We start from the raw sequence: 25,143 nt of genomic DNA, 5'->3' as shown, positions 1-25,143 counted from the left end.
TTTCCATGTTATCTGGATTTTAAGGTTTTGTGGGTTGGTTTGTTGCCTGATCTATGACATTTTTTAAATATAGATCCCTGTCCAAACAAGACAGAGGTCCATGTCTGCAAACATGAAAAGCCAGCCTGAGGTTCAGAGACAGACAAATGGGTGAATATTGGAAATATAAACCAAGGGGAGGGAAGCAGAAGACATTCCAACATCCTTTCTCTCAGAGGCAGCGCGGTGCCATGGCTCCAGGGGCTCCACGAGTGCTCTTCTCACTCTCCCCACTCTCCACCACTGCCTCCTTTCTCTCCCTTGCCATGCAGAAGCGCTGCTCCTTCAAAGCTTTCTGCAGCAGCCCCTCCCAGAGCCTGGGGCTTGATGTCCCTCCCATCCCTTCCCACACGCGGGGGTTTTGTGGTCTCCTCCTCTGCCCTCTGCCCTGCTGAACCTGCAAACCCTCACCACCCACTGTGCTTGGAGAGCTCAGGGCAAGGAGCTCTTCCCAGTGGAGACACATCAGGGATGTGCTGTCCCTTTGGTTCCCTGCTCTGCAGGGGACAAGGCTCTGCCCACGGAGTGGGATTGGTGCAGAGCAGCTGCCTTTGGTCCCTCTGACAGTGCCAGAGGTGCTGAGTGCAGGGTTCCTGTAACCCTGAGTGCAGGGTTCCTGTAACGTGGCAGTGGGGAAAGGATCAAGGTGTGTTTGCTCTCCTTCTAGCTCACAGCTTCTCTGGGCACCCTGTGCCAGGGCCTGCCCACCCTCACAGGGAACAATTCCTTCCCAATATCCCATCCATCCCTGCCCTCTGGCAGTGGGAAGCCATTCCCTGTGTCCTGTCCCTCCATCCCTTGTCCCCAGTCCCTCTCCAGCTCTCCTGGAGCCCCTTTAGGCCCTGCAAGGGGCTCTGAGCTCTCCCTGGATCCTTCTCTTCTCCAGGTGAGCACCCCCAGCTCTCCCAGCCTGGCTCCAGAGCAGAGGGGCTCCAGCCCTTGGAACATCTCCATGGCCTCCTCTGGACTCTCTCCAGCAGCTCCACATGGGTTTTCACCTTACAAATCCATCCTGTGACTTAATTTACTCCGAGCATCGATGCCACGTTTAACACCCCCAATGCTGACTCAGCCTGCAGGGCTCTTCCCTCCTGGCTGTGTCAGCTCCAGACATTTCTCCAATCCCCTGTGCCACGTGGAATCAGAAAGAGCTGGACCAGCACAAGGCAGGAGGGAAAAAGGAGGCGGAGGAGACCAGAACAGAGCTTTAATTCAGGATTGCCTCAGCCTTCCCCATTGTGAAATGACAGCATTGCCAACTGCTGGCAGCACAGCCAGGACACTCCGTGTGCTTGACGTTGCACAAGTGGCTTTTAAGGATCTCTGGAAGAAAATCTTTTTCCCAGCAAGGCACAGGTTTGTGGGTTTTTTGGTTTTATTCCCTAACTGAGGGAAATGTAGACACCAGAGACCTGTACTTACCCCACTGTAGTACAAATTGCTGCTTTGTCCCCAAAACAACTGATGGATGTGTCTGCCCCATCCCTAGAAGTGTTCGAGCTGGACCCCAAAAAAATGGAGCACAGTACAAAGAAGCTAAGTAGTTCTCTGTTAAAAAAACAAACAAAAAACAAAACCAAAAATACCCCAAAAATGAACCAACTCAAACTCTGGAACAACTTTTATTCCTGCCATAAATGTTTTATTTTGTTCTGCCAAGTACTTAGAAGCCAAACCCAGAAGAATCCCTGTAGAAATGCTGCACTTACCTTGCTGGGGCATCCCAACAATTGGTTTCCATGTTAGGAAAGAATAGCAGGAAGCAGATTTCCTTTATCTCTTGTACATTTGAATGAGCCACTTGCCAAAAGAGCCTTTTTCCTTCACACAGTGACCACAGACTCCACCTTTCAAACCTGAAACCATCCCCCAAGCAGAACCAGAACCAACTGGGATGTGCAAACTGCTCATGTCAATGGTTCCAACCAACTGCCCAAGCTATAAAAAACACTATTTTAGTGACTACACTGGGGTTTTCAGTGGTTTAACATCTGTGCAGTTCCCAGGTTGTCTGCCAGTATTTTAAGATCCTGAGGGAGCGGATTTGGAGCTTTAAGAGCAAACCCTCCATGAGCTGACCTGCAGCATCAGATAAAGCACCCAAAGCCATCAGCAACACCCTCCCTAGAGAACATTGGAGGCTCATCAGCTCAGCTCGGCAATACAAACACCAGGGGCTCCTGGTGACATTTCCAGGGCAGGGGAAGCTGCGAGCAGCCCAGCACAGCCCAGGATCTCGAGTTCCAGCCAGTGCAATGGGAATTCCTCCTCATTGTTTCCCCTCTCACTGTTCAGAGGAAAATGGGCAGCATGGAAGAGATTCCTACAGTGGCACTGAGCAAAACCACCTGGGATTTTCAAGAGAAAAATCCAACAGACTCCAGAAAAAGTTAAAGAAATATTTCAGCACTTGCTCGGATGGATTCCCCAGCCCTGGAAGTGTCCAAGGTCAGGCTGGATAGGCTTGGAGCAGCCTGGGATAGTGGAAGCTGTCCCTGCCCATGGCAGGGGGTGGGACAGGATGAGCTTTAAGGTCCCTTCCAACACAACCCACTCAGTGATTTTTTAGTTATTCACCCCCCCCCCCCCCCCCCAAAAATCAAGTTTAACCCAAATCAGACTGCCTGATCATTGCTGAAAATATTTTAAAACTGACCTATTCTGTTTCAGCTGTGACTTTTTGCACAAATAGTAGCTGGATATCAATCTTTTCACATCAAAACCTTCAGCACCCATCCCTGTGTTATCTCAGGGGCTGCACAGGCTGCAGGGCAGCACAAACACCCCCAGCCTCCATCTGCTCCAACCCCAAAAGCCACAAAAACTCATCACCTTCCCCAGGAGCTGCAGAGACCACAGGGAAACAGATGGCCCAGAAGTTCCCAGGCTCCTGACTCACCAGCCAGGAGAGATCCAGGAGTTCCCACAGTTCCCAGCCTCCATTTCCCAGGAGCTGTTTGTTCTTTTTGTGTTCCTTCCCCTGGCACCAATGTACCCCCCCTGCCCTAAAACCAACCCCAGCCACTGATGGAGCTCAGAGTCACACCTTGGGTTGGGTTGGAAGGGACCTTGAAGATCATCCAGTCCCACCCCTCCCATGGGCAGGGACACCTTCCACTATCCCAGGCTGATCCAAGCCCCATCCAACCTGGCCTTGGACACTGCCAGGGATCCAGGGGCAGCCACAGCTTCTCTGGGAACCTGTGCCAGGGCCTCACCACCCTCACAGGGAACAATTCACTCTAAATATCTCATCCAAATCTCTCCTGTTTTTGTTTAAAGCCACTCCCCCTTGTCCATTCTCCATCCATCTTCTTGCAAGGCTTTGCTGCACTCCAAACCCTTCTCCCTGTGAACACCCCTGCCCTTCTTCTTTTGGAGAGATCAACACCAGGATAAAAAGATCAATACCAATATAAAACCTTGGCTAATCAAACTGTTTATCCAACATGTGCAGAGCTGCTGTCCAGGGCCCGAAGCCATTGGAGCTGAGCTCTGCAAGCCCCTCACACCCTCAGGGTCTCATCCTTCCTTCATCTCCCTGCCACCACACAGCTGTTCAGCTGTAAAATAAAACACAGTTGAGCTGAAAGGAGCTAAAATTTCAAGCAAAAGCTTAATCCAAGTCACACCCACCCACATCCCTCCAGTGGGAAGCAAAGGACACAGGAATAAAGAAGATTCAGAGGTGTAATTAAAGAACTTTTTAGTCTTCAAGGTTTTAATTTAAACAGACACATCTACTATGCTCTCAATGTATCTACAGCAAAGTTTACAGCCACTTAGTATCTGTTTTGTTCCCCTCAAATGGCTGAACCTTGAGCCATCATCTTCTTTTTCCACAGATTTGTTACTTTTTTGTTGTTGCTGTTGCCATAAATTCCACAGGGCAGCAGCTGGGATTCTGTACACAGACAGCAAATACCTAACACCAGCACACAGCTCCCAGCCCCGGCATTTCAAATTGTACAGGAAAACAAAACCAAGACTGATGCAGCAGCCAAGTCCAAGTAGCAGTTCCAGATGTTGGGCCAGCGGTGCACTCATCACTTGAACGGGCAGCAGTGAACACACAGCTCACGTCACACAGTGCTGCCGTGACAGAACACAGGCGGTGCTGGGAGAAACCTCACCCCTCACACGACCACAGCACCGCCCAAGGCTTGAGCAAAGCACACATGAGACACCAAAAATGCAGTACAGTGCAATTTTAAGTTAGATCCTATGCAACAGGGACAATAGTGCACGTCAAAACCAGCGCCACATTCAAGAGTTAATCGATACAATCAAAATATTGAAGGTACGTGTTTTGTATTTCCCTTATGAAAACTGTGCAAGTTAGCTCCTTTTCCCTTCTTTTTTTTTTTGGTAAATGGCAGAGTGTCCTCGTGGATTGCCCCCAAAATTTGGAGATGGGGCTTTCAGTGTCCAGCTTGTTACACAGAGTGTGTGCAAAAGAGCAGGAGCAGGGTGGCAGCGAGGGCGTAAGGCAGTGGCACAGGGAGGAGCCAGAGCTGGGCACTGCCCCAGCTCAGGAAGACACAGGGAATCTGCAAACTGGGGGTCAGGGATCCCCCTCTGAGGGAGAAAACCCATCACTGATAGTAAACGTGATTTAACAGGGGAGGCAAGCAGCAAAGCAAAGAATGGGAGAGATCTGCTGTCAATCTGGAGCCTGGGAGGCTCTGGGAATGGAAAAGTTGCAAGGGAATGTGGGAGCAGCGTGGCAGAAGAGCTCTGGGAAGTGTCCTGTCCCAGGAGAACCCACACCACCGCACAGCTTGTCCCCACTCCATCTCCTGCCAGCCCTCCCAGGCCTGTGCCACAGGGACAAGGTGCTGCACGGCCCAGGAACTGTGGAATAAACTGCTCAGAAGGACACCAGCACTGCCACAGGAAGGCACATTCCCAGGATCCACCTTCCCAAGGCACACACAGAGCTTGGGTGTGGATTCAACACAAGTGGAGGTTGAAATTGATGCCAGCTCAGAGGGAACGTGCTGCCTTTTGTTGGCTGTCACAGCTGGTTTCCCAATTTCCTCGGATGCCTGCAGTTTGCAGGAGAGGCTGGAGCAGCCAGGCAATTAGATCCAAAAAAACCCTCTCTGCCTCTCTATTATTTAGCTCAATCTATAATTACTGTGTTATGCAATTCTCTAACCTTTAGGAGTGTTTTATGTATAGTCTATTAGAGGGAAAACAGTGCCTTCTGAATCCTTCCCATCTGGCTGGGGATAATGGATTTCAGATGGAGAAATTCGGAATGGGGTTGGGAAACGCCACCCAGGCAGGTGCAGATCCCAAAGACATCATTTCAATGGGTGAACAATCATTTTAGGGGCTTATATGAGCAACATTCCCAGAGGAATCTCTGGGTTTGGAGGAGGCAACAGCCTGATTCTGCCTCCCCTGCTATGCAGAGATCCCCAGCCACCCTGAGCAGCATTCCATGTCAGACTGGATTTAGGGAACAAGGCTCCAAACCTAAAAAGAAATTGGCATTGCAAGCAGGAGGAATCACTCTTCTGCCTTAAGTGAGCAGTGTTTTAAAAGGGATTATGTTATTTTTTTAAGCCAGAGGACTTCAGGGCTAAGTTTAGCTTAGGCAAGAAGGAAATAATTAAGGAAATAAGGACTGAACAAAAGGCATTAAGGAGCACTTGACCACTATCACATAATTTTATATCATTTCCTTGGTTATAGGATTTTCTTAGACTGCATTTAGTGGCTACATGATTTTTGCAGGTTCCTGCCCAGATACAACTACAGATCCTGCATTTTCACACATACCTATGTGAAGTGGCTTTTAAATAAAGGCAGCTTTATTCCATGAACTTGGAAGCTCAACAGTTTCCAGAGGGATCCCACTGCTGACCTACTGCAGCTCTGTTCACTCCAGCAGATACAGGCTAACAGGAAGCTCTTTTCTGGATAATCCCAGCCTCATGTGCTGCTGTCAATTCAACTTTTCCCAGTCCTGTGGAGCTACCCATGGAATCAAGCTGAAAAAAATGCCTCAGGGAGTATTTCAGACCTACCCCTACCTGTCTTTTTAAAGAAGAAAAAAATCACAAGAGAGTACTCCGATTTTATAAAAAGCAGATTGAAGCCACTGAAATGGAAGGAGCAGCTACAAAGTTAAATGGGAAAAAGCTTATGCCTAAAGTCTTTAAGCAGTTTTAGCAGCTACAAATCATCTGAACTCTTTTTTGTAGTGTGATGGCCCCTTCATCTGCAGCAGATCTGTGAGGTCACCTGAACTTCCAGCTTCTGCCTTTGAGGTTCCACAAGATGGGCATAAGAGCACAAGAAGGAAAAGCACACCAGGTGCAACAAAAGTGTTTTGTGGAGATCTGAATGAAGTGCTGCTCTTGCACCCTGGCAATGCTGTGAACCTGGCCAGGTGTCCAAACCCAGCCAGGGGGGATGGAATTTCCAAGAAGGCAGCTTGGCTCTGGTTTAAAGGACAGCTCTGAGCCCTGTTCTGCAAGTGAACACCCCCAGCAACTACTAAACCTTTCTGTTTTCCAGGTAGAATTAAAAAAAAAAGTTTGTTCCTCCTTAGGAAATCCTTGTCCACGAGGGACAATTCCACCTGAAGGTAATGGCTTAAACATTAGCAGCAGAATCTCTCCTTCAATTCTGTATTGCACTGAAATGTCTTGCTCTGGTTTGGTGCTTAACTTCCTGCTCCCAATCCAATGCTGAACACAAAAACCCAAGTGTGAGATGTGAAGGTTACTAAGAGTATTGTGTAGACTGGCAGAACCTGTAATTTCATTTGAACAATTTCTAGATTTCCTAGGAAATTAAAGAACTAAGCTGCCTTACCTACTCTTGGAGAGAAAAGGTGCTTCCAGACAAAATGCCTTTACCTATCTATATAGAACTCTGTATTTTCATCCTGTGAGTGTTCAAGAAAACCAGAAAAAGTCTAAAATAAATTGGAGACATCCTGTCTCTTGGCCCATTCTGGTCATCCATGCAGTTGGAGGTAAAGAGTTCCAGCTTCTGCTGACACTGTACCCAATTCTGAGACAGAAAAGCTGCCAAGAGGGGACATTGTGCCCAGATGTGTCTTCTGTAAACAAAACGAAAACCCCTCCCAGAAAAGCAGGGAGGGTCATGGAGTGAAGGGTTCAGCAGTGGGAGGGTCAGCTGTACCCAAGGGCTCAGCAGAACATGCACTTTCCATGTTTCTTCCTCAATGTAAAGGGGAAAGCAAAGGCCTGAGGCAAAGCCCAGCTCAGGGCTCCTCCTGCACCTCCTCATCCGCCTCCAGCTCCGCCAGCTGCCGCCTCAGCGCGTTCACCTTGGCCTGCAGCTCCTTGTTGTACTTGATAATGTTGATCCTTTCTTCTTCGGCTTCCTCCAGGAATTTGGAAGGCCTGTTCCACCGCAGGAAGACACCTGGAAGCCCAGAGACACCCAGGTCACAAGGGGTTCTTGAAACAAGGAGGAATTCATCAAGACTGTTTGCATTCCAGCAGCTCTCAAGCAGGGTGCACACAGTTCACATTTTCTTCCCTTTCCCTCCCCGCTAAATGGCTTTCCCCCTCCTCTCCAAGCTCACCATCCCATTCAACAAGGTTAATAAAACAAAAATGAAAAATGAGGGGGGGGTTCATTCCTTTTTTCCTCCCACACTTCTCAGACCACACCATTTTCAGTCTCCAGCCTGCCATCAGAGCCTGCTTGTGTCGCTGTCATGAACTCTTCAGCACCCATGGGATGGGGAAAGTTTCTGCAGCAGGGAACCCACTGCACATGGATCCTCCAGAATGAGGCAATGAAGCCTGACAAAAATCACAAAAGAGAGATTGCCTGCAACAGGGAAAGCAAACCTGGCTCACCTTCCCAGAGCTGCAGGCTCTGTGGGGCCACGGAGGGCCAGATGACAAGGCTGTTGGCCTCATAAAGAGGGTTCTGGAACCTGCTCAGCTCTTCAGGCCTGTTCACCCAGGACCAGAGGGACATGGTCTTCTGAGGCAGCTTCAGTTTAGCCCTAAGAAACCCACAGGAACAGGTCAGTTTTATACACTTGGATCTGTAAGGCTCTGGTTAGAACTACACAGACAAGGCCGCAAGTTTTCCCACATGCTATTGCCCCAGATAATTCAAGTTAATCCCTTCATCATCATGGCACAGGGTGTAAACCTAAAGCAATTTACTCAGCCTGGCTGATTACAATTAGTTTTGAATAAAAGATGGGGAAATAACACTTGTAAGTTGGCTGCCTGTTGTCCAGGTGAAGAATCAGTCACCTGCCCACTGTGGTTTGAGTGCCAGGTTTGGAAAGGGATCAGGCTCCTGTGTTAAGGTAGAGCTGGGAGGTGGGGCAGGGCTGCATCAGGGAAGAATGGAAATGGAATTCTCGAGCACATAAAAGCAGTTTTGTTGCTGGAATGAGCACGTCTGACAGGTCCCTCTGGTGGCAGGAAGGAACTGAGCACACACAGTTGTTTTCCTGGGGCAATCCCACCTCCAGCAGTTACAGGGATCCCTATGCCTCAGACTCCAGCAAATCTCATTCTGCCTGCACTGGCAAATTGAGCTGCCAGCCAGGCAGGAGATTCACCACTCCTGTGAATGCTTCAGACAGCACAAGCTTAACATCAGACTTCAAGCCCTGCCTGTGCTCCCAGGCTGACGTGCTCAGATGTGACAGGAGGTTATTACACGTAACATTCAATACTCCTCCGAATTTCAGCTTATTGGTTCCGAGTCTAACCTGCTTTTGCAGATGACTGACTCAGCAGCCCTGCAGAAGGCAGCAGAGTCTCTTATAGGCCCACATTACTTTAAGGACAGGGAGGTTTACGGGAAGCTTTAAATTGCCTTCCTCCTCTGGAGTATCACTTCTGCTTTTCTCTTCCTGTGCAGTGGCCTTCAGTCCAGCAGGAGACCCTCAGCCATGGCCTTACTGCAGCCAGGAGTCCTGAGGGCAGAACTGCCAAGCTCCAAACAGGAATCCAAACCTCCCTGGCAGCTGTGAGCAGCTCCAGTCCTTCTCCCTGTTTCTACTCCCGGGGGGGGGGGGTCTCAGGACCACCAGGCTAGAGAGTCACATTCCTCCCTCACAGGTGAGGGACAGAATTGTCAACTGTGGCCTTTGCCTGCCTCAACCTCCTCCTCCAGGCCTGCATGGACAAGTCTGCTTCCCACAGCTGTGACTCACATCAAACTCCAGCTGGTTCATCTTTTATGGAAGAGTTGCTGTGTGAGAAGCTAAATAAACTGGTGATGGGTGGAGATTTTTGGCCAGGTTGGACAGGGTTAGGAGCAACCTGGGATAGTGGAAGGTGTCCCTGCCCACAGCAGGGGGTTGGAACGAGATGATCTTTAAGGTTTCTTCCAACCCAAACCATTCCATGATTCTGGGACCTTCTTTTAGTCAAATTCAGCCCAACATTTGAAGGATTCAAGTCAAGCCTCCTTACCAACCTTTCGTTTTCGTTGTTTCCCAGGAAAGTCCCGAACTGGGAAGCGTAGGCGTGTTCAAAGAGCATGATGAGGAACTGCTCGTTGAACTCGAAGGAGCAGGGGAACTGCCGATGGATTTGCCACACACACTCCAAAAAAAGCAGGAACACCGGGGCCTCCCACTTCTGTTTGCTGTTGGAATAGGCTGACTGGGCACAGCGCTGCTGGAAAGGGTGGCCAGCCTGGAGGGAATCAGGGACACACACCAAGGAATGGGATGTGAGGACATGTGGAAAAACCACTTCAGAGCGAGTTCTGTCCATGCAACTGCTCAGGCAGCCAGGACCAAGCTGTTAGAAACCTCTGCTGGCACTGCTGGGACACCTCAAATCTGGGATTCAGTTTTGGGACCCTCCTGACAAGAAAGACATTGAGGGGCTGGAGCATGTCCAGGGCAGGGAACGGAGCTGGGAAAGGGGCTGGAGCACCAGGAGAGGCTGAGGGAGCTGGGAAAGGGGCTCAGCCTGGAGAAAAGGAGGCTCAGGGGGGCCCTTCTGGCTCTGCACAACTCCCTGACAGGAGGGGACAGCCGGGGGGGTCGGGCTCTGCTCCCAGGGAACAGGGACAGGAGGAGAGGGAACAGCCTCAAGTCACACCAGGGGAGGTTTAGATTGGATATTAGGGAAAATTTCTTCATGGAAAGGTTTGTTCAGCCCTGGCTCAACTGCCTGGGGCAATGGTGGATTCCCTATCCCTGGAGGGATTAAAATGCCACATGGATGTGGCACTTGGGGACACAGATCAGTGGCGGCCTTGGCAGTGCTGGGGGACAGTTGGACTCAACAATCTTACAGATACTTTCCAGCCTAAATGGCTCTGTGAATCTATGACTGATTTCCCTGCCTTTCTCAGGCTGTGTTTGATCAGAGAATGTGAGCAGGAACAAGCTGGGGTGGGTGCACTGGAGGTCCAGACTGCCAAGGTACAAAGAGCACAACTCAGGTGTTGTGGTTTGGTCTGAACAGTTTTCTCTAATGAGATGGAAGAGGTGAAACCTGGTCCAGGGGAAGGTGTCCCTGCCCATGGCAGAAGGTTGGAATCAGAGGAGTTTTAATGTCCCTTCCAACCCAAACCATTCTTGGTAAGAGATGTTCACTCTGAACACACAAAACAGGCAGTTCCCCAAAATCAAAAACCTGCCATGAGAGGCAGAGGCCCCAGGAGTGCCAGAGGGACAAATGACTCAGGTAATGTTGCTGCTCTTTAGGACAAAGGACACTCACACTCAGCAGGGCTGCAACAAGGCCCAACCTGTTGGCTGCCTCTCAGGCTATTTCCCAACCCCAGTGTCTCTGGAACTGGTTGCTGTTCTGTCCAGAGGAATTTCTTACCTGCAGCCACTCCCTCACTACAAGAGCCTCGAAGCCACGGATGGTCCTGCACCTTGGATCCAGGATGATCTGTGCCAGGGAAGTGACCTGGAGTGTGGAATCAGTTCCTTCACTGCCATGGACTAACACTGAAGCACCTTCCCTGGGAAAGGAGAAGGTGGGAAGGTATCAGAGCATGAATGAGCAGAATCCATCCCAGTGGATGTGATTACATCCCATAGACATTGGGATTTTACACAACATCCCATGTTGCCAGTGTTGAGGTTCTGCTGCCTCTTCACCACCACTGCAGCCCCATCCCACATGGATCCCACATGGATCTCACCTGGATACTCATCAACAGCGACCTGAGCTCTGCACCACTAAAGGCTCAGTGTCTTGCTGAGCATTCTGGAACTCCAGATCCTTTCCCACATTCACAGAAGGTGCACAGTGAGACCTCCCTTGTGGTTCTCACTCTTTGGGATTAGCATCCCTTTGAGTTACAGCTTGGAAGGGGAACTCATCCCATTCCACCCCTGCCATGGCCAGGGACACCTTCCACTATTCCAGGCTGATCCAAGTCCCACCAGCCTGGCCTTGGACACTGCCAGCAATGGGGCAGCCACAGCTTCTCTGGGCATCCTGTGCCAGGCCCTCACCATTGTTATAACGCAGAGTTTCTCCCTAATATTTAATCAAAACCTTCCTTCCCTACCTAATCTTCCCCTTCCTCTACACTAATTTTCTAACACTATTTCCCCCTTTTTCAGACTTTTAAGATACTGAAAGATCTGTCCCAGCCATTCCCTCCCCATGGAAAACACAACAGAACTCTCTGTCAGCCCAGCTCCGACCTCCAGGCTCCGAGTGAGGCAGGACAGGCACCTGGAACTGACCTGCCATGGCTCCAGGTAAACACAAAAAGCAAAGCTGAGATTAAAAATGATGAAATCAGCCACTGTCCCAACAAGCCAGAAAGGTTTCATCACTGTTCTTTCCCATTACATGCTTGCAGGAAAGAATTTCAGATAAAACTATTGATCCAGAGCAATCTTTTCCTGGCACAGCCAGTAATGAAAGCAGCACTGTCAGAGCTTTTAAAAAGCAGAGCTCACATTTTAATGCAGCAGTGCTGTTTCACCACTGAGCCTGCATTTCAGCTGCTTGTGTGCCTGCAGAACACATTCCCCAGCTCCTATGAAAAGCCAGGTTTTACCTGGATTTTGGGATGGGCTTTTCCCACCCAAAGCCACAGATAAAACCAATTTAGATTCCTGCATCTGGCCTTAGAAACCCTGGCACCTGGCAGCAAGCGTTGGCTCTGCAGCCTGAGGTATGAGTCAGCTGAGTCAGCAGCATTTGTGAAAGAAATGTCAGGTTAAAAGAGGTCACAGGCACTTAAAAGGGATGAGCAGGATTGCCTGGATAGGGCTGTGGGGATAAAAATATAAAAGGGGAAAAGCACTGGACCAGTTCCTGGGGAAAACAAGGAGATGACATTGTTTTAACCTTTAGAAATGAGGTGTGGTATTGGACATTTGCAGCTGAAAAGAAAAAAAGACTTCTTAAAAAAAGAAAAAAGACATCTCTGTGTCCCCTTTTCCAGGCCATCAAATAGCATTTCAGGTGGACCCATTTTAAACCAAACCTTAAATAAAACTGTCTAAATTAGCTTGGCTGCAACAGACACAGGAATACACCTTAAACACATGATCCAAAACCTTTTCTTAGCTGAGATTTCCTCCCTCCTCCTGATTTACTGGAGGAACATTCCTTCACCATGAAGAAACAGAATCTTCCATGGGTACAAGTGAGCCTGACCACACTGGGCAGTTACTGATACTGCCAGAGGTATTTAATGAGCAATCTGTAACCAGTGAATGAGCAACCCAAGACTTTCTGCAGGAGATTTACCTGTCAATGCACTGAGCAGCCAGACAAGCTGCAGTCAGCAGCTCCTTGATGTGACTGAGCCAATTGGAAGCTTCCAGTTTACTGAGCCAGCGGTCCATGTTGTGTGACTGGTCATTGCAAGCCTCCACCAGCTTGATGAAGCTCTCCTGCAGGATATGAAACCTTTGGGAAAAGGGAAATATTGTTGAAAGCACAAGCAGTAACACAGGAAAAAGAGGACATGCATTATTTAGCGATTGTATATTCTGTTTATTCACTCTTTGATGCTGTAAATAATCAATAACAAATGTAAGTTCACATAAAATCTTTAGAAACAAAACCAAACACTTGAAGTACTTGCCAGGAAATTCCTTATTTAAACTGCTCAAGAGCTGGCCTGCATCTCTGTGTAGAAGGATTCCCCCCAAATTAAAGCTTTGAGAAAAGTTGAACAAGGCCAGACTAAATCTAATTTAGTAACTTGTCTCCAAATGGCTGAACAGTATCAGATGTCCAGAGAAAAGCACTGGATCACAGAACTATGGAATGGTTTGGGTTGGAAGGAAACTTAAAGATCATCTCAATTCCACCCCCTGCCATAGGCAGGGACACCTTCCACTAACCCAGGATGCTCCAAGCCCTGTCCAGCCTGGCCTTGGACACTTCCAGGGCTGGGGCAGCCACAGCTTTTCAGGACAAATCCTTTGGATAAGAGGAGTGTGACAGCCACAGAACAAACCCTCCCCACCCCAGCAGAAGTTTTCTGGCAAGGTACCTGCTCCTTCCTGTGCAGAGGGGAACACAGGAAGGCTGGAGTGTGGCTGAAGATGGTCATGAAAAGAAACAGCACAGGGAGATGCCTGATGGCTGAAACCTGCAGCAGGTTGCTCAGAACAAGGAACCAAACCAAAAACCCCCTTATCATCCACATAGCCTGGTTCTGACACAGAAGGAACACGACCCTGCTGCCAGGAACCAGGATACACCACTCTTCTTACAGGAGCAAATACTTTGTGGAGGTATCACTGCTCTGCCAGTGCGACCTGACACAGCCGAGCTCAGGGCAGAGCCTGATCTCACCCACCTCTCGATGTATTTGTGAATCCTCCTCCACTGGGGGTAGTGGACTTCTTGCTCAAAGCCCCCTCCCTTGGCCCTGGCCTGCTGGGCAAGAGCCAAAGGCCGGGTGTCGATGACGAAGCCGCGCCGGCCGGAGCGGAGCGTGGAGTTCACCAGCTTCTCGTCCTCCTTGCAGCGCCGCCCGTTGGTGCCTGTCAGGGGCTGGCTGCTCCTCATCATCGCCTGGGGAGACACAAAACCATGGATGAGGCACTGCCAGTGGAGAGAATTCTGACTGAAAGGCACCAGAGCTCCAAGCCTTGCCCTGAATCCTTCAGTTGTTTCAAGTTCGATCCTTCTCAAGGATTGAATGGATCTAAAACTGAAGTAGAAATCCTCAAATCCAGCACTCATTTGGCTGGGCAAGTTTTAAATGCCAGGCATCATCTTAGAGGCTGTATCCCTTCAGTTATGCCTCAAGTACCATCTTTGTGAACTGCTGAGCTGCCTTCCTGCTGATGGCTCCTTTACAAACCCTGGCAGTGTTATAAATCCCTGGAAGTAATAAATAATAATAAGCAATAAATCCAGGGCCAGGCTGGATGGGGCCCTGAGCAGCCTGACCTGGTAAGGGGCATCCCTGCCCATGGCAGAAGGTTAGAACTAGATGGCCCCTAAGGATCCTTCCAACCAAAACCATCCTGTGATTCCATGAAATCAACTTTTTCAGGATTGTCATTTTCAAGGTCTATTCCCAACTCTGTTCTTAAAACACTCAAATTGGTCATGTGTTAGAGGTGACATTTTTACCCTGTGGATGGACTAATAAACCTCAAGTCCACAGACTGATGAGCTGAGATTTCTCTTCAGCAAGTGCCTTTCAATCCAGAAGCACCCCAGCAGCTCAAATCATAACAGAAATGTGAGGGCAGCCAGTCAGCACCCCCAGGTACAGCTGAGAACTCAGAGCCAGGAGGGCAGTGAGAGTGACAGCATTACTGTCACAACTACAACACTCTGAGCCAAATACTGTTGTACTCCTCACATGAAACATGCACAATTTGGAGAGAAAACTGAGCAAAAATATTCCTTCAATGGTTTTCAGATAAGCTGAGAAAAAGCAAAAAGCACAACTGATGTGGAGTAGGTGGCTGGCTGCTTTTAAAGCAAAGAAAATCCCAAGGTGCTTCTGAGTCAGAGTAGACAGCTTCAAATCAAAGGTTTACAAATCTTGGCCACAGGAGGTGAGAAGGCATTAGAACATTTGAGGAGACTGCATCAAGTTTAAAAGCTGCAGGTTGGAAATCCCAGCGTCCTCAAACTGGTTACATCAGCAAGGGACACAATTACACAACACTTTCATGCCCTGCATTCCTTAATTATAATGTAACAGTCACTCCATTAGATTCTGGATTGTCAAAGTCTGCAAGACCAAGACTTTGCTACTCCTGAATTGAGTTTTCCTGCCAGGCTCGGAGAACAGATCGTTCTGATCCTCCTTGCACAGTCACACAGCGTTGGCTCTGCTGTCACCAGGGCTGTGACGAAGGCCCACCGCTTGCAGACAGGACAATGTGGCTCCTGCCATCCTTCCCATGAAAACTCTTGGCAGACACAACCAGCCAGGGTGCCAGCAGTGCCTTTACAAGCCTCATCTTGTTCTTACTGCTGTAAGCGAGCTCCTGCCATGCACATTCCCAACCAAGCAGATTAATGGCTATTTCTAGGATGGAGATTACTCCTTCCATCACCCAAAAACAGCTCCACTGAGGAAGCTGGAAAATAAACCAGGAGCTCTGTTAATTCCAGAGCACGAAATCAAGAGATTCCCACACTTCCTTCAGGCACAAGCACCCCCCAAACCCAGCTCACCATCCCATTTTTCTTGTGGTAGTAGCTCAGCACTGGGAAGCGGCCGCCGTGGCGGAACAGGGCGACTTTGCGGAGTGCTTCATCATCGATGGACTTGGGGACAATGGCAACTGGAGGGTAGGAGGGACACACAGAGAATTCCTTGTTCACATAGCTCAGGCGCCATTCATTGGTCTGAAAAACACCAGAACACAGCTTTGGGTCAGAAAAGACATTATATGGGAGAGGTAACAGGGAAGAAAGACTTCCATGCACAGGATAAGGCACACACACAGAGCCACCTGTTCCATTTGCACAAATTGTCCACAAATTGTCCTTTAAGTAGCCATTTACAGGGTTGTTAACTCATTAGTTTTTCCAGCAGATCCCTTTCTGCTCCCTGCAATCATCTCCTTGCAGCAGCTCCCAAAAGCTCAGTCCCCAGAGTGCAGATAAAGCTCGGAAGCAATGGAAGAATGATCAGGTGCCTCTGGGTCTTGAGCAACAGTTCCCCCTCTGGTTTATCCACATCCTCAAACAGCACCAAATAAGCCCATGTGGGCAGAAATGGGTGACTGTGGCTGTAAATAATTTCACAGGCACAGCAGACAGCAAGGGGAGAGCCCATAGAGAAACGTATTCCCACAAAAGGGAAAAGTTAAAAAGGGGAAAAAGTTAATTTAGACACAGAGAATATGGGCCCAACCCTCTATCTGTGCTGAAAGAAGAGCTCAGAAGACAAAGGTGGTCAAGAAAGGCAAGAATTTCCACCCACTCCAGATGCTGCAGCTGCTTTGAGGTTAACATTTCAATTTAAACATTTCCAGATTGATTCTTTTCTGTGGGCTCAGCAGCAGTTCTTCCTCCTAAAGCACCTCCTGGAAGCAGCCCAGCACCGAGGGCTCATCATGAGCTCCTGTGATGTAACTTCTCCAGCTCCCAACAGCCTGGGAAAGAAGTGCTGAGTGTGGCACCTCACAGGCACTTGGCATGGGAATTCCAGCTACCTGATACCAGGGTCACACACAGGCCTTGGCTCCAGCTCAGGGAAAAAGGTCAACGAGGAGTTTCTGCAGCAGGGAGAGACCTCAGAGATCCATCAAACCTCTGCTCATCTGGGTTCAAGGAGAGTTTGAGGCAGACAAAAAGGCAGAGGGATAAGGTAGGCAGGACAAAGTAAGAGAAGAGCACCACAGCTGAACTAGGCTGTGACAAAACACATGAAGTCCACATCAATTCAGGTCTGTTGACTTAATGAATTAATTGACATGAATTAACTGCACATCTCTGATTAGAATCCCTTTCTTCCAGATCCTTACTACTACCTCTTGCCACACACCTCCTGACAGCTACCTGCTTATCTAAACCCACCTGACTGGCTCACTGGTCCAGTGGAAAACAGGGATAAATTCAGGAATGTCCTCTGGCAGTGAAGCCTTTCTATCCACTGAACAAGCTGATCTGACTCACACCACTATTTCAGCAGCAGCAGCTCCAAGGCTTGGGATGTGTGGCTTAGGAGACAGGAAAATAGTCCTTTTTGGTGGCAGCCTAAAAAAGATGCTGGGAAAAAATAAATATCAGCATCAAGAGCAGCAACTGCTGCCTGTTTGCAGCAGCCCAGCTGGACAGTTCTGCACCATCCCTGCTATAACCTTATTTCATTATTCATTAGCCTCAAAACAGCTCCTCTGAACAGCTCCATTTTATAAAAAGAAGAGCTTCTCCCGGATGCAAAGTCAAACTGCCTCTGGGCATCGTGTTATGAGCAGAGATGAAAACTTCTGGGACACAAAAGGGATGTAGCTGGTCACAGCTCCAGCTTTTAATGAACCAGCAATGGGATTTTTAATAAGGATTTTGGGGTGTCTGTGTTAATTTACATAGGAGGGCGTGCAGTTTGATTCCCATGAAAAAAATATGCACGGATCTGGAATATCAAACTGATAAAAACCTCACTGTGACACAGGATGTGGAGAAGGCAAAAGCAGAACTCTGGGGAAGGTGTGGACGAGTGGCTGCCACTGGCACCACCAGTATGGAAAGGAATGGAGGAGCAGAACCTGACTGAGCCCCCACTCTGGTAATTTAACCCTGCCCACAACCTGCTCTCCTCCCCACCTACACCAGAGACAGCATCCTGATCCCCTTATGTCATCCCGGTGTAATTTCCATGGCAAGGAGGAGGAGCCTGGCAGCACTTGGCACCACTTGTCTTCCCTCCAACAGCTCCTGCTGCAGAGATCCCATTAACCTCTGCACTGCCAGCTCCAGACTGCCCAAATCAGCTCCTTTAGATTCAGCCTGGCTGGGATTTGGAAGCAGAAAGGGCCATCGGTAATTGGAAGAGCGAGGCAGCAGCAGAGGAAGAGGAAGGACTGCAAGGAAAGGGATGAAGATCTCATCATCTCATGAGATCTCACTTTCAACCAGGTAATTGTGCTGTCTGAAACTCAGGGAGTGCAAAGTGAACCCTTAGCTCTCCCAGCAAGACATCTGAGCTTTTAGGAATCAAAAAAAGTTAAGGATAAAAGCAGCAAAGGGATGAGGGCAGAGCAGAAAGGAGAGAGAACCCCAGAGAAAAAAGAATGCAGTGATTTTTAAACCCAGCTCAGGATCAACTCTTGGATTTCTACTTTTCTTGTCCTAACACCTGTTTATAGAGACATTGATTCCTAAATGTCCAAGCTATCATTCCTCCTAAAACTTAAAATTGCCAGGAGAGGTCGTTTTCCACAAAACATTGGGAAACAAGTCAAGCTCCACCAATAGACCTTAAAAAAAGGTCAAGAACCCAGCATGGATGTTGGGAGATCCTGCACAGCAGCAGAGCCAGAGGCCATTCCCAAGGAACAAGCCCTGCTGGGATCAGATTGTGCATGGGCAGGGAGCAGAACAGATATAAAGACTGAGGCTTGTCTGAAAAGAACAAAATATGGTTCACAATTACCATTTAACCTGAGCCCAAACCCAGAAAATTCTGATTATTAAAAAGAGCTCTGACACAAAGATGAGCAACTTCTGAGTTGTTCAGAACCTTGAGATTGTTCCTGCTAAAATGGGAAAGAAAAGAGAGAAAAAAGGGGAAAGAAAAGAGAGAAAAAAGGGGAAAGAAAAATGAGAAAAAAGGGGAAAGAAAAGAGAGAAAAAAGGGGAAAGAAAAGAGAGAAAAAAGGGGAAAGAGAGAAAAAAGGGGAAAGAAAAAAGAGAAAAAAGGGGAAAGAAAAAAGACAAAAAAGGGGAAAGAAAGAGGGTAAAGAAAAAGAACAAAGAAGGGAAAGAAAAGAGGAAAGAAAAAGGAAGACAAGGGGGAAACAAAAGGAGAATTAAGCAAGTGATTTTCTTGGCAATAAAACAGCTTTATGTTAATTATACAGTCAGTGTACAAACTTCTCAGGCCTCTTCACTTCATTTTAGGAAACTGAATTTCCAGAGTTAGCTTGAAGCATCCTGCAGTTCTGGAATGTGACAGAAGAGAAACATCTTGGCTCTCTTCTGACTGCTCAGAGAAAACATGAACCCCTGCACATACTCTGAATTCCATTCAGCCCCTCACTGTGCAGTGAAGAATACAAATTACATATCATATTATCTAAATATTTAATGTATTACCTAACTTTTTAAAAAAGTATTAACTTTTACTCTGCACTTTGCCATTAGAGGGTGTTGAAAACAACTCTCCTGTAGCAGATAAATGTGGAATTAATAAATTACTAAGGCTGTAGGGTGGGTGAAGTAGTTTTTGACTTGTTATCCTGCTGGAGAAGGTACAGATCCAGATGGATGATTTGGCAGAGGCAGGAACCTTTGGAATTCTACTCATCTGACTTCTGGGAGAAAGATTTAAATCAGCCATTTCCTTTTTCCAGCCTGTCACATTTAGCAGTGTCATTACACAGCAAGAATTATTTGGTCAACAAGACATTTATCTGTTGTTCAGGAGATGTGAATCATTGGAAGGTGACTTTTGACACCATTTTGTTCCAAATCTGAAGTTTTGGGTTAAAAGCCAAGAATTAATCAACAGCTGTCAGACTGGAGATTTTAAAGCAATGAATGATTGCCCTGGAAATGTGGTGCTAAAAAGTAATGAGGTTTTTAAACGTAATTCTTACACAGAGAATATGTTCAGAAAGGCAAGAGATTGACAAATGAAGTTTTAATCCCCTGAAAAAATAAGGAAAAAAAGCACATCAATGGATCCATGTGCTGGATATGATAACAGTTGTTCTGTCTTTGGATGGCAGAGGAAGATAAGACACATGAGAGTGCTTTAATCATGAGACAAAAATAGCAAGGCCTCTGAACCCCTTTAATTTTCTGGTGATTTCATCAACTGAATTTGGTCAAGCTGATCACATTATTCAGTTGTTACTCATAGGCAGGAAGTGATACAGGCTGCAGAGAAAAGAAAAATCAATGTTCTTGGATGCTGCACTAATGGATGTGGGCTCAGAAACCTGAGCTGATGGAGTGAGAGCAGACTGGATGGGAAACAAAGCCCTGGAACACAAAGATGCAAATCCAAGGAATTATTAAAACAGGTTCCTGCACCCAAGATAGTTCACACACTACCAAATTCAGCATCTTAAAAGGAAATTTGAGTAAGAGACACAGCAGGCAATGACACAAGAACAGCTCCTACCCAAAACAAAACCAACGTGCTCAGCAGCACCTGGAAAAAGCAAACTGGAAGTTTCCTGCTTTTTGTACCCCCTGAATATTTCCCCAGCATCAATTAAAGGAAAAAGTGTTTCAAACCAGGCATCTTCATTGTCATCCTAAAGAGGAATTTTTTTAAACCAGTGTCATTTCAATGAAGGGTTTGACAAAGATTCATCTCATTCTATTCCAGACCAAAATTAAGAACAACAAAGCCAGGACAAAGGATTTCAATTTGTTCTCCCAATTAGAGAACCATCCCCGAAGGCCAAAAGCATTTCCTACCTTTGTGATTTCCTGAAAATGGCCTCAAATCTCCACTTGCACAAGGTGAAGCAGCAAACAAATGTCTGATGCTACAGAGGGAATATTTCAACAACAGTCACTGCTCACCCAAGCACCAAATGGATTTTTAACCATCCAGGATTTCCACTCCAGCCACTGCTGGGTGAAACAGCTCACAGAATATCCCAGTGCCTGGGTAAATCCCTCAGATCCCACTCACCACTGAGCTGAGGTGCTCAAACTCTTGTTCCAGCAGAAAGGAGGACCATCCATCCTCCAGGACCTCAAACATGGGCCGGTAGAAGAAGGGATACATGAGGGTGACTGAATCCAGGGTGGAAAGAACCTGTGTGGGCAAGAGAAATCATGGTGTGGGTTGGAAGAACCTTAAAGCTGATCCCCTTCCACCCCCTGCCATGGGCAGGGACACCTTCCACTATCCCAGGCTGCTCCAAGCCCCATCCAACCTGGCCTTGGACACTTCCAGGGATGGGGAGTCCAAAACCTCTGGGAAATACCCCACAACCCTATGTGAAACATTCCAGATTCTACTTTGCCTTTCAAAATATGAAAACCTAATGGGAAAAAAAAAAAAGCTCTAAGGCTGAGGTGAGCTCAAGACCTGCAGGTTCTCTGGCTGATGGTAACTGCTCACCTCGATGGAGCTGGCGATGTTCAGACACTCCTCCATCCCTGGGATGTCCAGCTGGATAATCCTCAGGTCTTTGCATTTTATGACAATGGTTCCCAAGGAGCCCACAAACCTACAGCAAGACAGGAAATAAGAGTGCCATAAAACCAGGATCCTCTAAGGCAGGATGAGTGTCACAGCTCTTCCCACAATGCAAATCTCCATTAGTGGCAATTTGTCTGCAGGGGCACCTTTCAAACAAATAAAGAAACAATCACATTTCATTATTTGCTATTTGCAAATCTGGTTTTATTTTAGTTTATTCCATCCTTTTGCTGTGGCAGGGAGTGGAGGTGTTACATGACAAATATTACACTGCTGGGAGGGTGGGCAGGGCCTGGCACAGGGTGCCCAGAGAAGCTGTGGCTGCCCCTGGATCCCTGGAAGTGTCCAAGGCCAGGTGGAGGACTGAGCATGGGAAGAAATTCCCTGAGGTTTCCATCCCTCTGCTCCTTTCCTCTCCCAGACACACACAGGGAAATCAGGAACAAACTTAGTCAGCAACAAATTTCATCAGCACCCAGCAATTCCCCCACCCCAGGCTCTGGGCTTTTTTTAATCTGCTGCCTGATTTCTCCAGTCTTGCTGGCAGAAGGGAACCCTGTTCTACCAGATTTCCTTAAAAGGCTTTAAAACCAGGGGAAGGATTTTGTAATTAATATAAAAATGAAGCATTAGCATCAAGCTGGAAAAGGTGAGGGAGCAGAAGACAAGGACCAGGTGAGATGGGGCAGACACTCAATGAGGGGCAATGGTGCAGGTAAAGAAGAAATGAGGGGAAAAAGAGAAATCTCTGAATTCTCTGTAGTTAAAAGGGGATGGGCAAGAAAAGATATGGAGCTCTGCATCTCCAGCTGAGCTGTACCCCAAAAAGCACACTGCTAAAGGGTCACTGATTCCCACAAGCAGCTGCAGAAGTGAGGGATGATGTTGTTGAGCAGCAGGAGATGATCTGGGGCTGAGCAAGTCCAGAGTCCAATTCTGCCACCAGTTTTGGAGGGTGACACAAGGCAAATCGCCTCAGCAGTGCTCTGATGCCCCTCTCTGTGCACACTGGGGAAGCTGCATCGTTTATAAAGTGCTTCAAGGGTGGATGAACCCACTGAGCAATAAACAGAGAGCAAAAGGGGTTAAACACAAAAATTCTGACTTTCTACAGGACCAAAAGCTCAACCTCTGAGAAGCAACATCAAACATGAATATCCAAACAGGAAGGGAACCCTGCCCTGGGCCCTGAGAGAACCATTAAGGTTGGAAAAGGATCATCGAGTCCAACCTGTGACCCATCCCCACCTTGTCACCAGCCCAGAGCACCGCCTGCCACCTCCAGTCATTCCTTAGACACCTCCAGGCATGGGGACTCCAAAGCTCCCCGGGTGTTCCGAGGGTTTAAGCACCCGTTCTGGGGAGAAATTCCTCGTCATGCCCAACCTCAACCTCCCCTGCCACAGCTTAAGACAACGTCTATGCCCAGAGCATCGTTCCCTCAATCCTGAGGTGCCAGCCAGCTTCCCAGCCGCGAGGCATTAGGGATGGGCAGGCAGGGACAAAAGGAGGCATCACCTTTTCTCGATGGAGTCGATGTTGGAGTGGAGCAGCCACAGCTCCTCGGCGTTGTCCTGCCGCCGTGAAGAGAAGATGAGGTGGTGTCCGGTGAGGCACAGCGTGCCCTCCACGGCCAGGTGGAACGGGCAGTGCAGCACCACGTTATCCGCTCGGGGCGTCTTGATCAGCTCGGCGAACTCCATGCTGCAGGGAGGGCGGGGGAAACCCAGCGGGGAAAGTCACCGGGGAAACGGGGGCGAGCCTCGGGAACACCGGCAGGGCCGGGCTGGGAAAGCCGGGGAGGGTCTGTGCGGTGCCACCCGGGCAGGCGGGGGCATAACCCGCGGCGGCGGCGGCTCCCTGGGGACCGAGAGCGCCGCGGGGAGCGGGACAGGCCCGCACAGGGTGCCCCCTTCTCCCTCAGGGCCGGACCGGGGGTGTCGGGGGAGGGCGGCGAGGGGAGACCCTCGGTGCCGACTCGGGGAGGGTCAGGGCGCCGGGGGAGCCCCAGGACCCCCGGGCCCCACAAGATTCCCGGGATTCCCGGGATTCCCAGGAGCCGCGAACGGAGCGGGATGGGCCGGAAGCGCCGGCCGCGAGCCCCGGGTCACGTGATGCGCGCCTGGACCAATCCGCGCTCGCCATCCTCACGGAGCCAGCGAGCAGGTTTAATGGGTCCGGCGGGCGGCATTGCCCCGCCACAATCGTTCCGCGGCGCTTAACGGCAGGGGCGGGGCTCCGGGCGGGGCTCGCGGGAGGGGGCGTGGCCTGCAGGGAGCCAATGGGGAGCGGAGAGGCCGGGAGGGGGCGGGGCCAGGGGCGAGGGGCGGGGCTTGGGGAAAGCGGCGAGAGTGGAACGGGAATAGGAACAGGGAATGGGGACGGGAATGGGAACAGGGAATGGGAACAGGGAATGGAGCGGGAATGGAGCGGGAATGGGAACAGGGAATGGGGACGGGAATGGGAACAGGGAATGGGAACAGGGAATGGGAACAGGGAATGGAGCGGGAATGGGAACAGGGAATGGGAACAGGGAATGGGAACAGGGAATGGGAACAGGGAATGGAGCGGAAATGGGAACAGGGAATGGGAACAGGGAATGGGAACAGGGAATGGAGCGGGAATGGGAACAGGGAATGGGAACAGGGAATGGAGCGGGAATGGGAACAGGGAATGGAGCGGGAATGGGGACAGGAATGGGAACAGGGAATGGGAACAGGGAATGGAGCGGGAATGGAGCGGGAATGGGAACAGGGAATGGGAACAGGGAATGGAGCGGGAATGGGAACAGGGAATGGAGCGGGAATGGGGGCGGGCGGGGATTGGGAATGGAGCGGGAATGGGAAGAGGGAAGGAATGCAGGGCAGGGATTGGGAACGGAGTGGAAAATGAGTGGGAAGGGATTGAAAATGGAGCGGAAAGCGAGTGGATGGGGGAAATGGAACGGGAAGGGAAGGCGTAGGAATTGGGAACGAAACCGGCGGGGATTGGGAATGGAATGAGCACGGATTGGGAATGGAACGGGAGGGATTGGAATGGAATGGAGCCAGCAGGGATTGGGAATGGGACCACGCAGCTGTGGCAGGGGAACGATCCCCTCAGGCAGCCCCAGCAGAGCCCCCCTGACCTGGGGTCATCACTGGCATTTGTGTTTCCATCATGGAATTACTGAGTGCTTTGGATTGGAAGGGACGCTATGGATCATCCAATTCCACCCCCTGCCATGGGCAGGGACACCTTCCACTGTCCCAGGCTGCTCCAAGCCCTGTCCAGTCTGGCCTTGGACACTTCCAGGGATCCAGGGGCAGCCCCAGCTGCTCTGGGCACCCTGTGCCAGGGCCTGCCCACCCTCACAGGAAACAATTCCTTCCCAATATCCCATCCATCCCTGCCCTCTGGCACTGGGAAGCCATTCCCTGTGTCCTGTCCCTCCATCCCTTGTCCCCAGTCCCTCTCCTGGAGCCCCTTTAGGTCCTGGAAGTTGTGACACTGCCAACATCCCCCAGAGAGGCTGCAGGACCAGGGGTGCATAATCTCAAGTGCTTTTCCATGGTTTATTCCTGTAAAGTTCAGCCCTGTCAGGAAGAGTTTGGGCACAGTTAAAACCCGAACCTTACCACTAAATTTATCAGCAGAGGTGTGAGCAGGAATGAGGATCTCTGAAAGTGTCCAAGGTTGGACGGGGCTTGGAGCAACCTGGGGTAGTGGAAGATGTCCCTGCCCATGGCTGGGGGTGGATCTGGGTGATCTATAGGGTCCCTTCCAACCAAAATTATCCTGTGATTCCAAACCAAATTGAAGGCTGGTAACACTGAAATCCAG

At 49.3% G+C, this 25,143-nt stretch overlaps 1 protein-coding gene across 2 annotated transcripts; it reads right to left on the bottom strand.

Annotated features, from left to right (window-relative positions):
* Nucleotides 1–3,720: 3,720 nt before the first annotated feature.
* MTMR9 (myotubularin related protein 9) lies at nt 3,721–23,500 on the bottom strand. 2 transcript variants are annotated; one of them, XM_058835646.1, is made up of 10 exons: nt 22,840–23,494; nt 21,241–21,349; nt 20,806–20,931; nt 15,660–15,833; nt 13,813–14,030; nt 12,750–12,911; nt 10,854–10,995; nt 9,484–9,704; nt 7,893–8,044; nt 3,721–7,449 (listed from the first exon to the last, which is right to left on the bottom strand). In XM_058835646.1, exons 1-10 carry the CDS (start codon nt 23,022–23,024, stop codon nt 7,286–7,288), a joined length of 1,653 nt encoding a protein of 550 aa, XP_058691629.1. In that variant the 5' UTR covers nt 23,025–23,494; the 3' UTR covers nt 3,721–7,285. The 2 variants fall into 2 exon arrangements, with proteins under 2 accessions (XP_058691629.1, XP_058691630.1); XM_058835647.1 differs by lacking the exon at nt 7,893–8,044 and having other exon boundaries at nt 22,840–23,500.
* Between the last annotated feature and the right edge of the window lie 1,643 nt (nt 23,501–25,143).

This window comes from Poecile atricapillus, chromosome 3 (genome assembly GCF_030490865.1).
Source record: "Poecile atricapillus isolate bPoeAtr1 chromosome 3, bPoeAtr1.hap1, whole genome shotgun sequence".
In the NCBI taxonomy this organism is placed as follows: domain Eukaryota; kingdom Metazoa; phylum Chordata; class Aves; order Passeriformes; family Paridae; genus Poecile; species Poecile atricapillus.
Note: the sequence above shows the minus strand (reverse complement) of the source record. Positions and strands in the feature narration are given on the sequence as shown.